At 34.0% G+C, this 15,383-nt stretch overlaps 1 protein-coding gene across 2 annotated transcripts; it reads left to right on the forward strand.

The window, feature by feature from the left end:
• Positions 1–510: 510 nt before the first annotated feature.
• Positions 511–10,236, forward strand: ncoa7a (nuclear receptor coactivator 7a). 2 transcript variants are annotated; one of them, XM_077229988.1, is made up of 7 exons: positions 511–595; positions 3,102–3,252; positions 4,600–4,725; positions 6,207–6,359; positions 7,219–7,314; positions 8,266–8,339; positions 9,536–10,236. In XM_077229988.1, exons 1-7 carry the CDS (start codon positions 570–572, stop codon positions 9,669–9,671), a joined length of 762 nt encoding a protein of 253 aa, XP_077086103.1. In that variant the 5' UTR covers positions 511–569; the 3' UTR covers positions 9,672–10,236. The 2 variants fall into 2 exon arrangements, with proteins under 2 accessions (XP_077086103.1, XP_077086105.1); XM_077229990.1 differs by lacking the exons at positions 511–595; positions 3,102–3,252 and adding an exon at positions 4,075–4,325.
• Positions 10,237–15,383: the final 5,147 nt, after the last annotated feature.

Genomic DNA, 15,383 nt, shown 5'->3' on the forward strand with positions numbered 1-15,383 from the left:
TAAAGAGCTTTAAGTAAAGTGTTACTGATTTTTGTTTAATTTTACCTTCTTCATTGCTTGTTTTAAAACCCTTAAACTTTTCTATTTATTTCACGTTTTTTCTAGTAATAACGTACGTTTATGAGCTGCTAAGTTGCATGCAATTAAAATAAAAATGGATTGAAATCAAATGAATGAATTAAAACTAAATCTAAAACACGATTCCTGACGGAACGCTTCATGTTGAGTTGAAAGAAGCTGATTTTCCATATTCTGGTATGTTTCTCAGGACAGGAGTTTATCTCTGAGATCACTGTATAACTCCAGTCAGCACACACAACTCAACTGGGGTTAATGGTTTACCTGGCCTTATAACACAGTTGTGAAATGCTGAGCAATGACTGGCCCTGAAGGCCCTTGGGAGGGTTTTTCTGTAAAAGCAGCTTATCTCAGCTGAGATGCTGCTATAAATGCAGCGTTCAGGATATAAGACACACACTTATATGTGGATATAAGCCTTCAGACCATCATCATCTTCATCTTCTTCATCTTCTTCATCTTCATCACCCGTCTGCGCTCTTCTGATTGACATGGGTGTGGCGTACAGCGTGGGAGAGTAAGTAACTCAGGCTTTTAAATTCCTCTTTCGTTGCTGAGTTTGAATCTTCAACATTCATGCATTGCAGAAAATGAACTTTATTGGCATCGAAAGTTCCATGTAGAGCGTTTAACATCCATGCACTCTTAATTAATTCGGTGTTCTTCATGTGTCGGTCAAAAATGACTGAAATTATTTTTTTTATTTCAATGAAATGAATGTACTATATTTTAGTTCGATAAAGTTTTTTATTTAGTATTTTGTATATTTAGGGGATTTAATGGCACTAAATTATATCTATGCTGTATTTATAATTCATTTATTCACTTTTTGAGCATAGACCTGAAAATGCTTTATGAGCTCAGACGTAAGTTTGATCTGTTTTCAAAGACGATTATTGCTGAAGGAAAGCTGTTACATTCTGAATGTTGCCAAACACTGAAACACTCACACTTTCTATATTTACTTATTTTGAAATCCTTTTAGTTGCACTAAGAAAAGGATGAATGAATGAATGAATGTGTGTGTGTGTGTGTGTGTGTGTGTGTGTGTGTGTGTGTGTGTGTGTGTGTGTGTGTGTGTGTGTGTGTGTGTGTGAGTGTGTGTGTGAGTGTGTGTGTGAGTGTGTGTGAGTGAGAGTGTGTGTGTGAGTGAGAGTGTGTGTGTGAGTGAGTGTGTGTGTGAGTATGTGTGAGTGAGAGTGTGTGTGTGAGTGAGAGTGTGTGTGTGAGTGAGAGTGTGTGTGTGTGTGAGTGATTGAGTGAGTGAGTGTGTGTGTGAGTGAGTGAGTGTGTGTGTGTGTATGAGTGAGAGTGTGTGTGTGTGTGTGTGTGTGTGTGTGTGTGTGTGTGTGTGTGTGTGTGTGTGTGTGTGTGTGTGTGTGTGAGTGAGAGTGTGTGTGCGAGTGTGTTGTGTGAGTGAGTGAGTGTGGTGTGTGTGTGTGTGTGTGTGTGTGTGTGTGTGTGTGTGTGTGTGTGTGTGTGTGTGTGTGTGTGTGTGTGTGTGTGTGTGTGAGAGAGTGAGTGTGTGTGTGTGTGTGTGTGTGTGTGTGTGTGTGTGTGTGTGTGTGTGTGTGTGTGTGTGTGTGTGTGTGTGAGTGTGTATGTGAGTGAGAGTGTGTGTGTGTGAGTGAGTGAGTGAGTGTGAGTGTGTGTGTGTGTTTGTGTGTGTGGGTGTGTGTGCGTGTGTGTGTGTGTGTTAGTGTGAGTGTGTTGTATGAGTGAGTGAGTGAGTGAGTGAGTGTGTGTGTGTGTGTGTGTGTGTGTGTGTGTGTGTGTGTGTGTGTGTGTGTGTGTGTGTGTGTGTGTGTGTGTGTGTGTGTGTGCGTGTGTGTGTGTGTGTGTGTGTGTGAGTGTGTGAGTGAGTGAGTGAGAGTGTGTGTGTGAGTGAGTGAGTGTGAGTGTGTGTTGTGTGAGTGAGTGTGTGTGTGTGTGTGTGTGTGTGTGTGTGTGTGTGTGTGTGTGTGTGTGTGTGTGTGTGTGTGTGTGTGTGTGTGTGTGTGTGTGTGTGTGTGTGTGAATGAATGACTAAAAGAAGCATTTACAGTCAGACCAAAAATTATTCAGACACCAAATATAATTTAGAAATTTGTCACTAGTGTGTATCAATATCAGCCATATATATATATATAGTCAGGGGCGTGGTCGCGGGGGGGGAAAAGGGTACCGAGTACCCAGGGCCCGAGGCAGGGGGGGGGGCCCTTAGAAGACGTGGAGATGAAGTCAAAAGTCCGTCTTTAATAACTAATGCAGCTTTTTACACACAGACTGAACAACATGAAGCATTGCTTGGTAACTGGTTGAGCTAAACTGGTATTATCTAATTGTGTAGTTAAATTTAACAGCTGACAGATATTCAACATAATTCATGTGTGAGAGTCTAACAGAAGGACGGACAAAACCAGTCAAATATTCTTCCGAGTTATTCTCATATTTAATTACCATTTTCTAAACTATAGCGAATAAACTGTGATAATGTGAGAAATGTTGAAGATGTCTGAATAAATCTGGGTTTGACTGTTTATAGCACTTTTATTACGTATTTTTCACTCAAAGTGTTCTACAAGCACATCATGCATTACACAGGTTTAATATAGGTTATTTGAGTTTTCGTCTCAAACTGTTTCCAGTGAAGTCTTGAGTAACTGTATCTCACACAGTCTGGGATAATCCTCGTGTGTGTGTGTGTGTGTGCGCCAGAGAAAGTGGTTTTAATATGACATCCAGGTGTGTTGGGGAACGCCAGCAGGACTCAAAGAATTCGCATTGAGTCACTGGAGTCTGATGTAGAAATCACAAGCAATGCCTGTAACTTCCAGGAATAGGATCCATGAATAGAGTCAGTGCATTATAGTCTGGTGGACTAATGGAGCTTCTGAGGTTAAATACAGTGCATTTGGTCACTGTGCATCAGAAAAACACACACATTCACACGCAAATGCTCTTCGGTACAGTTCATGTGAATGCTTTTATAATATGCATCTTATCTGAGCTCGACTCAAGCGGGTGTTTGTGGTTTTTTTCAGGGTGGATCATCTCTACACATTCTTTGTCCAATGGTCTCCAGAAACCATTTACAGTAAACACACCAGCAAACAGGATTTCCTAAACGTCAATCCAGAAACCCTCAATGTGATCGACACTTTACTCAATAATTCTGACCCCAAAAACTGGAAGGTATGACTGTAAATCAAGCAGGATCATGTATAATAACAATCATTTATATACACACTGCCGTTCAAACGTTTGAAATTTGTAAATGTTTTTAAAAGAAGACTCTTATTCTCACCAAGGCTGTATTTAATTGATTAAAAATATGCGGGAAAAAATCTATAAAATTGTTAAATATTATTCCAATGTAAATCATCTGTTTTCTATGTGAATATATAGTAAAGTGTAATTTATTCCTGTGATCAAAGCTGAATTTTCAGCATCATTACTCCAGTCTTCAGTGTCACATGATCCTTCAGAAATCACTATAATATGATGATTTGATGCTCAAAAAACATTAATGATTATTATCAATGTTGAAAACAGATGTGGACAATTTTTATTTCAGGATTCTTCGATGAATAGAAAGTTATTTTATTTCAAATAAAATGTTTTGTAACATTATATGTGTCTATACTGTCACTTTTGATCAATTTAATGCATCCTTGCTGAATAAAAGTATTAATTTATTGTAACCCCCCCCTAGTTTATAATGTTACACCAAGCTTTCTATTTCAGATAAATGCTGTTTTTTTTACTTTCTATTTAAAGAATACTGATTGCTGTCCACAACTGTTTTCAACACTGATAATAATCATAAATGTTTCTCGATCATCAAATCATCATATAATAATGATTTCTGAAGGATCATGTGACACTTTCACCTTTAAATCACAGGAATAAATGACACTTTACTATATTCACATAGAAAAATGTAAACTCTTACTGATCCCAAAACTTTTATCGGCAGTTTATCAAGATCTCCGTGTTTTCCTGTGGGTGCAGGTAGAAAAGAAAACCAGTCCTTTTTTTATAATTATCCGCCCATATTTGGCGAAGCTTCCTCTTCTGAGGTTTTCTGTAAAACGAAACTAGCTTGAAATGTGAGATGGGGGAGGAGGAAGACGATATAAACGGGAAAGAACACTAGAGTGAACAGATTCAAGTCACAGAACGAGTAATCTCTCAACATGAGGCCGATGCAGGAGAGCATTAAGATCTTGTACTTTGCCAATGGATCTGAGGAGCCGTTTGTAGAGGTGAGCTTTAAACATGGAGTTACTGCAAATAAAACATGGTTGCTATAGTTAAACTACGGTACCCACAAATTAACCGTGGTTTAGCTACAATAAACATAGTATTTGTAGTAAAACTGTGGTTATACAAATAATCAATCTTCCCAAAAACGGTTACTACACTTTTACCATATGGTTCATTTTCTGGAAACTCCTCGCCCGTGTGTGTGTGTGTGTGTGTGTGTGTGTGATTGTTCACATTCAGTCAGTGATGCTTCTCTCATCTGTTTTCCTCCAGATTGTCACAGTGAAACAGAATAAGCGATGTCCGAGTGTGTGCAGTTCTGCTGACTCTGAATCTGAAGATCTTCGGCCAGTTTTAATAAACCACAGTCAGATCCTGAACGAACACCATCTCGAACAAGTAAGTGATGTGCTTTTCTGATCAAGTACCCTAGTGAAAAATAAATGTACCAAAATGTATTTGAAATGCATTTATTTTATGCTAAGTATATTACATTTACATATTATGTAATAGAAATACCCTGCAATTGCACTTTTGGTATACATAATTTATATACTTAAAGTCTGCTAAATTGGAACAACTAATTTTGCACTTACTGCAATTTAGTCATCCATAAATAGTGTTGAGGTCCAATTAATATATATATGATTGCACCGTAACAATGACAACTTAAATAAAGTGTAACCAAGTTTAATTATAATATGTGAGCGGTGAGTCAGATGCACTCAAAAAAATGATATGTTGGCTTTAATTAACTTTTTAATGTCAACAGGTGGCACATAACTGGGTTACGTTAAACAAACATAATTTGTTCATGTAACTTCAACCCACTCAAATAAATGATATGTTGGCTTTAATTAACTTTTTTATGTCAACAGGTTCTGATATGTTGGCTTTAATTAACTTTTTAATGTCAACAGGTTGCACATAACTGGGTTACGTTGAAGCAGTGTTAAAGTTAATGAGATAATTTAGTGAATAATCGAATGATGATTGAGCATTATTGAAGACACCTGATGTTAACAAGCAAAATCACTGAAGGAGAAAACCGGAATTTAAAGTCACCATTATGACGATCAGTGTTTGTTTTAGTTGGGCTCTAGACCCTCACATCATTAACGTTAGATTTTGTTTGGCTGCTGTACGTGAGTTATAACAGCCAGATGATCGAAAAGGTGATCTGATGGTGTTGGTTGTGTTTTAACATAATCATTATATCACAATCATTTGACCTGAACTCTTATAGAAACCAATTTCTGAGTTAAGTTTACATTTTCCATGATGTTGAAGTTACATGAATGTTTAACGTAACCCAGTTATGTGGAACCTGTTTACATAAAAAAGTTCATTAAAGCCAACATATCATTTATTTTGAGTGTGGGTCAATTTTTTTGAGATTTATACATCATCTGAAAGCTGAAAGAATACGATTTCCGTTGATGTATGGTTTGTTAGGATAGGGCAATATTTGAAAATCTGGAATCTGAGAAAATCGCCTTTAAAGTTGTGCATTTATGTTCGCGATTTTGATTTTATTTTATATATTTACAGTAGGAAATTTACAAAATATCTTCATGGAACATAATCTTTACTTAATATCCTAATGATTTTTGGCATAAAAGAAAAATCGATAATTTTGACCCATGCAATGTATTGTTTGCTATTGCCACAAATACACCCGTGCGACTCGTGACTGGTTTTGTGATCCAGGGTCACATATTTATATCAGTAAGCCTCAAGCATTTTGTCAGTAAATATGTGAATGGATTTGTAGTTTATGCACGTTTCTGATCAAGATATGCACTTGCTGACGAAATAGATTTCATACTTTAGAATGCTTTAGATGACGCATGCATTGATGTAAATGATAATCTCCACAGCTGATGAATCAGATTCCCGCACGGACTCAGGGCTACCAGTGGAAACTGGCGTACAGTACGGCGGAGCACGGCACCAGTCTGAGAACACTGTACCGGCAGATGGCAGAAATAGACAGACCAGTTCTGATGGTCATCAAGGATTCAGACAAGCAGGTGTGTGTACAGGTGCACGTGTGTGTCATTCATGTTATATCCGGCATCAGTCAAACCCTCAGTGTGTTACGAGATCACTAAACCTATTACACTTCAGTAACTAAGAAGTTAGGGGAGAGCGGAGCACAAAATAACACTTTTAGACTTTCTCAGTTTGTGTAAATCAGAGTATTTATTTATTTATTCTCACATTAATTTCACACGTCTAGGTTTTAACTTCAGTAAGAGATTTTCTTTTGCAATGATTGATACTTTTGAATGATACATTTTAAGTGATATCTTCCAAAGATTTAAAAAATAAATTCTTAATATAGGGTTGATATGGCAACTTGTAAATACAATAAGTTTCATCATAATGACATGTCTGGAAAGTTTTAAACTGTGTGTCACAACGTTAGTTTGTGCCCCATATATTATGACCTCCAAGTCCATTTGCATAAAACATATCTGAAATTTCATCCTTGTATTGATGCATTTGGCAGACACTTTTATCTAAAGTGACTTGCATTGAATTTAAAGTATAAAATGAATCAGTTCATGCATTCACTTGGAATTGAACCCTTGACCTTGGTGTTGCTGCTATATAGATGAATTGAGCTTGTTTGATATGATGAAGTTTGATGAACTTTACTCAGTTATTGAACCGAAGTGAATCAACACTGAACTGAATTGATCTGATTATCAGCTTTACAGTAGAATCGGATTCAGTTTGCTTGTTATTTTCCTGTTTATCAGCAGCTTTGAATCCATCTGTATTGTACAAATAACTGTAGAAATTAAAAAAACTGACTTGACTTGCATGTATAGCATTAAAATGGTGAAATTTTGCGCTAAAACAACCTGTTCCTGCAATCCTCAGGTGTTCGGGGCGTTTTCCTCAGACCCTTTCCGAGTGAGCAGCTTCTGCTACGGGACAGGAGAGACGTTCCTCTACAGCTTCAGTCCTGAGTTTCAGGTACGGGTCGCTCTGATCTTAATATCTCACATCAGAACACATGCACTGTAGTTTGACCTGTAGTTTGACGTTTGACCTGAAGTTTAACCTGTTGTTTGACGTTTGACCTGTAGTTTAACCTGTTGTTTGACGTTTGACGTTTGACCTGTAGTTTGACGTTTGACCTGTAGTTTGACGTTTGACCTGTAGTTTGACGTTTGACCTCTAGTTTGACCTGTATTTTGACCTGTTGTTTGACGTTTGACCTGTATTTTGACCTGTTATTTGACGTTTGACCTGTAGTTTGACGTTTGACCTGTAGTTTGACTTTTGACCTCTAGTTTGACCTGTAGTTTGACGTTTGACCTCTAGTTTGACCTGTATTTTGACCTGTTGTTTGGCTTTTGACCTGTAATTTGACCTGTCGTTTGACGTTTGACCCGTATTTTGACCTGTTGTTTGACCTGTAGTTTGACCTGTAGTTTGACGTTTGACCTGTAGTTTGACGTTTGACCTCTAGTTTGACCTGTATTTTGACCTGTTGTTTAACCTGTTATTTGACGTTTGACCTGTATTTTGACCTGTTGTTTGACGTTTGACCTGTATTTTGACCTGTTGTTTAACCTGTTATTTGACGTTTGACCTGTTGTTTGACTCGTAGTTTGACCTGTAGTTTGACCTGTTGTTTGACTCGTAGTTTGACCTGTAATTTGACCTGTTGTTTGACTCGTAGTTTGACCTGTTGTTTGACTCGTAGTTTGACCTGTATTTTGACCTGTTGTTTAACCTGTTATTTGACGTTTGACCTGTTGTTTGACTCGTAGTTTGACCTGTAATTTGACCTGTTGTTTGACTCGTAGTTTGACCTGTAGTTTGACCTGTTGTTTGACTCGTAGTTTGACCTGTTGTTTGACCTGTAGTTTGACCTGTAGTTTGACCTGTAGTTTGACCTGCTGTTTGGTTCATTTGCAGATTTTCCGCTGGAGTGGAGAAAACTCCTACTTTGTGAGAGGATTCCTGGACTCGCTTCAGATGGGAGGAGGAGGGTAAGGCATTATCACGCATTCATTAATGTAATAAAAGTCGCAATTGCGAGTTAAAGTCAGAGTTGTAAATTATTCTGTGGCGGAAACAAGCTTCCGTACAACAAAGTAGAAATACTGAAATAGTTTTTTCTTGTCAAATTATCTAATGATCCAATCAATTCCCCATGAACAAAATCAAGTCGGATATACGTCTGACCATTGGCAAGTTTTGCATTGTAATAATTATTCTACTTCGTCTCATCCGCTGATTGGTGTGTTTAGATGAATTATGCATCAGTCCTGTACTGTAATCACTGCCATTGATGTGGAATAAAGGGGAAATTGTTTTATGTTACTACGGTATTTGAAGCTTCTGCTTTCTGAATGTGGAAGTGAGATAAATATCTATTGTGCAATTTACTCTTCTGTTCAACACAACATTAGATCATGAAGCTTCTGCTTTCTAAAATAGATGGTGATGATGAAACACAAAAACAGGCTTGGAATGCTTTTTAATTAAACCCACAAAGTCATATCTTTTTTAATATTCTTCCACACTGAAACAAGGAGACGCAATATTGCGCATGCGATTGCATTTCTTTAAGCGCTTAAATTTCCCTTATTCAGATGGCAAAATGTGATTGAAATTGATATCAAATAACTGTATTAGATCGATTTATCAATAATAAAAGCAGGCATTAATGCACCAGATAAAAGTGTCTACCAAATGCATGAATGTCACAAAACCAGTCACGAGTCGCACGGGTATATTTGTGGCAATAGCAAATAATACATTATATGGGTCAAAATTATCGATTTTTCTTTTATGCCAAAAATCATTAGGATATTAAGTAAAGATCATGTTCCATAAGGATGTTTAGTAAATTTCCTACCGTAAATATATTAAAAAAAATCTTTTTGTGTGTTGATGCAGCAAAATCGAGAACATAAATGGACAACTTTAAGGGTGATTTTCTCAATGTTTCGATTTTTTTGCACCCTCAGATTCCAGATTTTCAAATAGTTGCAAATATCTTGACCAAATATACATCAATGGAAACCTAACAAATACATCAATGGAAAGCTTATTCAGATTATGTATACATCTCAATTTCAAAAAATGGACACTTGTGACTGGTTTTGTGATCCAGGGTCACATATGAGTTTTGAAAGACAGACTCTAAAGAAAATCTGTTTGTTGTTGTTGTTTCTTGAAGGGGTCCGTTTGGTTTGTGGCTGGACGCTGACCTGTATCGTGGATCCAGTTATTCCTGCAACACTTTCTGCAACCGGCCACTCAGTCTTCAACACGACTTCACCGTTCAGGACCTCGAGGTCTGGACCTTCATCTGAGTGTGTTATCACTGATGTTTCATCTCAACAAACAACCGATGAAACCAGAGGGACTGGTCTGATAACTCAACTTCTTCCTCACTTGTAACTGTCTTTAGATAAAAGCTTCTGCTAAATCAAACAACAACAATGTAACCGTAAGCAAACAAGTTGAGGCAGATTTGGGGTTTTCAGTTCCCGTAACAGTAACTGTTGAAGAGACCTGACAGTACATGATCTGCATTGCTCAAGATCTAAAGCTTCAAGCGCACGTTTCAAACTAAGTAGGCAACACTACTTTTGAAACGAAACCCGTGAGAACTACTGAGTCTTAACTTTAAAATGCACTTAAGGACCAATGTTTCAGACTACTAAATATCCATGAAAAAGGATTTGAAAAGAAAAAATGGTTCTTTGTATGATTGTATGATTTTACTACAACTTATTTTTTTACTGTATTTAAAAAACTTTGTGAACACTGTTAATATGTTGAGTTGTGTTTTTGTGGGTTTTGATGTGTTTATCGTGCAGTGCTGGCGCTGCATTTGGGTTTTGGATGTCTAATAAAACATGTTTTTCTGGGAAACTGTGTCTGTTTCACAGTGCATATATACAACATTTATATCTGCATTAACTTTAATCAATCTTTTCAAACTAAATCCAGTTTTCCAATTCATGTCAAAGTCACTGTGCACTGCATTTAAAATGAGCACTACCTGGAAGAAAATATGATTCCCAGAGCACAGATTCACCAAGTGCTTGATTTCATCTTTATTTGTGAAATAGGATTACAGAATCAAGAAGTTCATATCTAAAGTATAAAGGCCCATCTCACACCAAGAACGATGATTTTAATGATAACTATGATATCTATAACGATAACTATAACAATAACTTTATGATAACTATAAAGATGACCATAATGATCACTATAACAAGGACTATAACTTTAACAACTTAAGCGATAAATATAACGTTCACTATAGTGATGACTATAATGATAACTAACGATAACTATAACGATGACTAAAGATAACTATAACAATGACTATAACTATAATGATGACTATAACGATAACTATAATGATAACTATAACGATGACTATAACGATAACTATAACGATGACTATAACGATAACTATAATGATAACTATAACGATGACTATAACTATAATGATGACTATAACGATAACTATAAAGATAACTATAACAATGACTATAACTATAATGATGACTATAACGATAACTATAATGATAACTATAACGATGACTATAACGATAACTATAAAGATAACTATAACAATGACTATAACTATAATGATGACTATAACGATAACTATAATGATAACTATAACGATGACTATAACGATAACTATAACGATAACTATAATGATAACTATAACGATAACTGTAATGATAACTATAATGATAACTATAACGATGACTATAACGATAACTATAATGATAACTATAACGATAACGATAACTATAATGATAACTATAACGATAACTGTAATGATAACTATAATTATAACTATAACGATGACTATAATGATAACTATAACGATGACTATAATGATAACTATAACGATGACTATAACGATAACTATAATGATAACTATAATGATAACTATAACGATAACTATAATGATAACTATAACGATGACTATAATGATAACTATAACGATGACTATAATGATAACTATAACAATGACTATAACGATAACTATAATGATAACTATAATGATAACTATAACGATAACTATATTGATAACTATAACGATGACTATAACGATAACTATAACGATGACCATAACGATGACCATAATGATAACTATAAAGATAACTATAACGATGACTAACTATAATGATGACTATAACGATAACTATAAAGATAACTATAACAATGACTATAACTATAATGATGACTATAACGATAACTATAATGATAACTATAACGATGACTATAACGATAACTATAAAGATAACTATAACAATGACTATAACTATAATGATGACTATAACGATAACTATAATGATAACTATAACGATGACTATAACGATAACTATAACGATGACTATAACGATAACTATAACGATGACCATAACGATGACCATAATGATAACTATAAAGATAACTATAACGATGACTATAACTATAATGATGACTATAACGATAACTATAAAGATAACTATAACAATGACTATAACTATAATGATGACTATAACGATAACTATAATGATAACTATAACGATGACTATAACGATAACTATAAAGATAACTATAACAATGACTATAACTATAATGATGACTATAACGATAACTATAATGATAACTATAACGATGACTATAACGATAACTATAATGATAACTATAATGATAACTATAACGATAACTGTAATGATAACTATAATGATAACCATAACGATGACTATAACGATAACTATAATGATAACTATAACGATAACGATAACTATAATGATAACTATAACGATAACTGTAATGATAACTATAATTATAACTATAACGATGACTATAATGATAACTATAACGATGACTATAATGATAACTATAACAATGACTATAACGATAACTATAATGATAACTATAATGATAACTATAACGATAACTATAATGATAACTATAACGATGACTATAATGATAACTATAACGATGACTATAATGATAACTATAACAATGACTATAACGATAACTATAATGATAACTATAATGATAACTATAACGATAACTATATTGATAACTATAACGATGACTATAACGATAACTATAACGATGACCATAACGATGACCATAATGATAACTATAAAGATAACTATAACGATGACTATAACTATAATGATAACTATAACAATGACTATAACGATAACTATAATGATAAATATAACGATGATTATAACTATAAGGATGACTATAACGATAACTATAAAGATAACTATAACGATGACTATAACTATAACGATGACTATAACTATAATGATGACTATAACGATAACTATAAAGATAACTATAAAGATGACTATAACGATAACTATAAAGATAACTATAACGATGACTATAACGATAACTATAAAGATAACTATAACGATGACTATAATGATAACTATAAAGATAACTATAAAGATGACTATAACGATAACTATAATGATAACTATAACGATGACTATAAATATAACTATAATTATAACTATAACGATGACTATAACGATGACTATAATTATAACTATAACGATGACTATAACGATAACTATAACGTGACTATAATTATAACTATAATGAGGACTATAACGATGACTATAACGTTGACTTTAATGTTAACTATATCACTGACTATAACGATAACTATAACGATAACTATATTGCTGACTATAACGATAACTATAATAATAACTATAACAATGACTAATTATAATGATAACTATGATGAGAACTATAACGATGACTAAAGATAACTATAACAAGAACTATATTGATAACTATAATGATAACTATAAGGAGGATTATAACAATAACTACATTGATAACTATAACAATGACAAACGATAACAATAACGAGGACTATAGCGATGACTATAACGAAAACTATAACGATGACTATAACAATAACTATAACGATGACTATAATGAAAACTATAACGATAACTATAACAAGGACTATATTGATAACTATAACGATGACTATAATGATAACTATAACAAAGACTATAAAGATAACTATATTGAAAACTATAAACGACGACTAACGATAACAATAACAAGGACTATATCGATGACTATAACGAAAACTATAACGATGACTAACGATAACTATAACGATGACTATAATGATGACTGTAATGATAACTATAACAATGACTATAACGATTACTATAAAGATAACTACAACTATAACGATGACTATAACGATAAATCAAGTGTAGCATCAGTTCTGGCAGTTCACGTTAGTCAAGCTCTCATCAGTGACTCTCAGCTGATACACGTCTACCTATAGGAATATGACGACCATCACTGTATACATAAAAGCTCCTTCAGTATTATCAGCAGCTGTCGCGTTTCTCAGGAGCTGATTACCCTCCTCCCTCCCCAGCTCCTCCTGTCTCCCGTCAGGATTTGGCATTCTGATTCCCTTTGATTCAGAATATTTTGTACTTTAAAATCTTGAATTAATGATATCTGTTGGTTCTCTTCTGTGGGGGTTATCGCTGCTCTTATCCATGCTAGGCTGCAGGGAGTTCTTGCCCAGAACAGAACCATACCGCGAATCCAAACTGTGTGCTAATTGTCAATCGTATTTGATGATAGTGGTCGTGACAGAACTATAATGATAATTATAACAATGAGTATAACAATGACTATTACGATAACTATTACGATGATTATAACGATGACTTTAACGATAACTATAACGATGACTATTATGATAACTATAATGATAACTATAACAAGGACTATATCGACGACTAAACATGACTATAATGATAACTATAATGATGACTTTAACGATATCTATAATGATAACAATAATGATAACTATAACGATGACTATAATGATGACTATAGCGATAACTATGAGGATGACTATAATGATGACTATAGCGATAACTATGACGATGACTATAATGATAACTATAATGATAACTATAACAAGGACTATATCGACGACTAAACATGACTATAACGATAACTATAATGATGACTTTAACGATATCTATAATGATAACAATAATGATAACTATAACGATGACTATAATGATGACTATAGCGATAACTATGAGGATGACTATAATGATGACTATAGCGATAACTATGACGATGACTATAATGATAACAATAATGATAACTATAACGATGACTTTAATGATAACTATAGCGATAACTATGACGATGACTATAATGATAACTATAACGATATCTATAACGATAACAATAATGATAACTATAACGATGACTATAATGATGACTATAGCGATAACTATGAGGATGACTATAATGATGACTATAGCGATAACTATGACGATGACTATAATGATAACTATAATGATAACTATAACAAGGACTATATCGACGACTAAACATGACTATAACGATAACTATAATGATGACTTTAACGATATCTATAACGATAACAATAATGATAACTATAACGATGACTATAATGATGACTATAGCGATAACTATGAGGATGACTATAATGATGACTATAGCGATAACTATGACGATGACTATAATGATAACTATAACGATATCTATAACGATAACAATAATGATAACTATAACGATGACTATAATGATGACTATAGCGATAACTATGAGGATGACTATAATGATGACTATAGCGATAACTATGACGATGACTATAATGATAACTATAATGATAACTATAACGATAACTATGACGATGACTATAATGATGACTATAATGATGACTATAGCGATAACTATGAGGATGACTATAATGATGACTATAGCGATAACTATGAGGATGACTATAATGATGACTATAGCGATAACTATGACGATGACTATAATGATGACTATAATGATAACTATAACGATAACTATGACGATGACTATAATGATGACTATAATGATGACTATAGCGATAACTATGAGGATGACTATAATGATGACTATAGCGATAACTATGACGATGACTATAATGATGACTATAGCGATAACTATGACGATGACTATAATGATGACTATAATGATAA

This window comes from Siphateles boraxobius, unplaced genomic scaffold (assembly GCF_051911475.1).
Source record: "Siphateles boraxobius isolate OS27281-9 unplaced genomic scaffold, OSU_SipBor_1 137, whole genome shotgun sequence".
Taxonomy (NCBI): domain Eukaryota; kingdom Metazoa; phylum Chordata; class Actinopteri; order Cypriniformes; family Leuciscidae; genus Siphateles; species Siphateles boraxobius.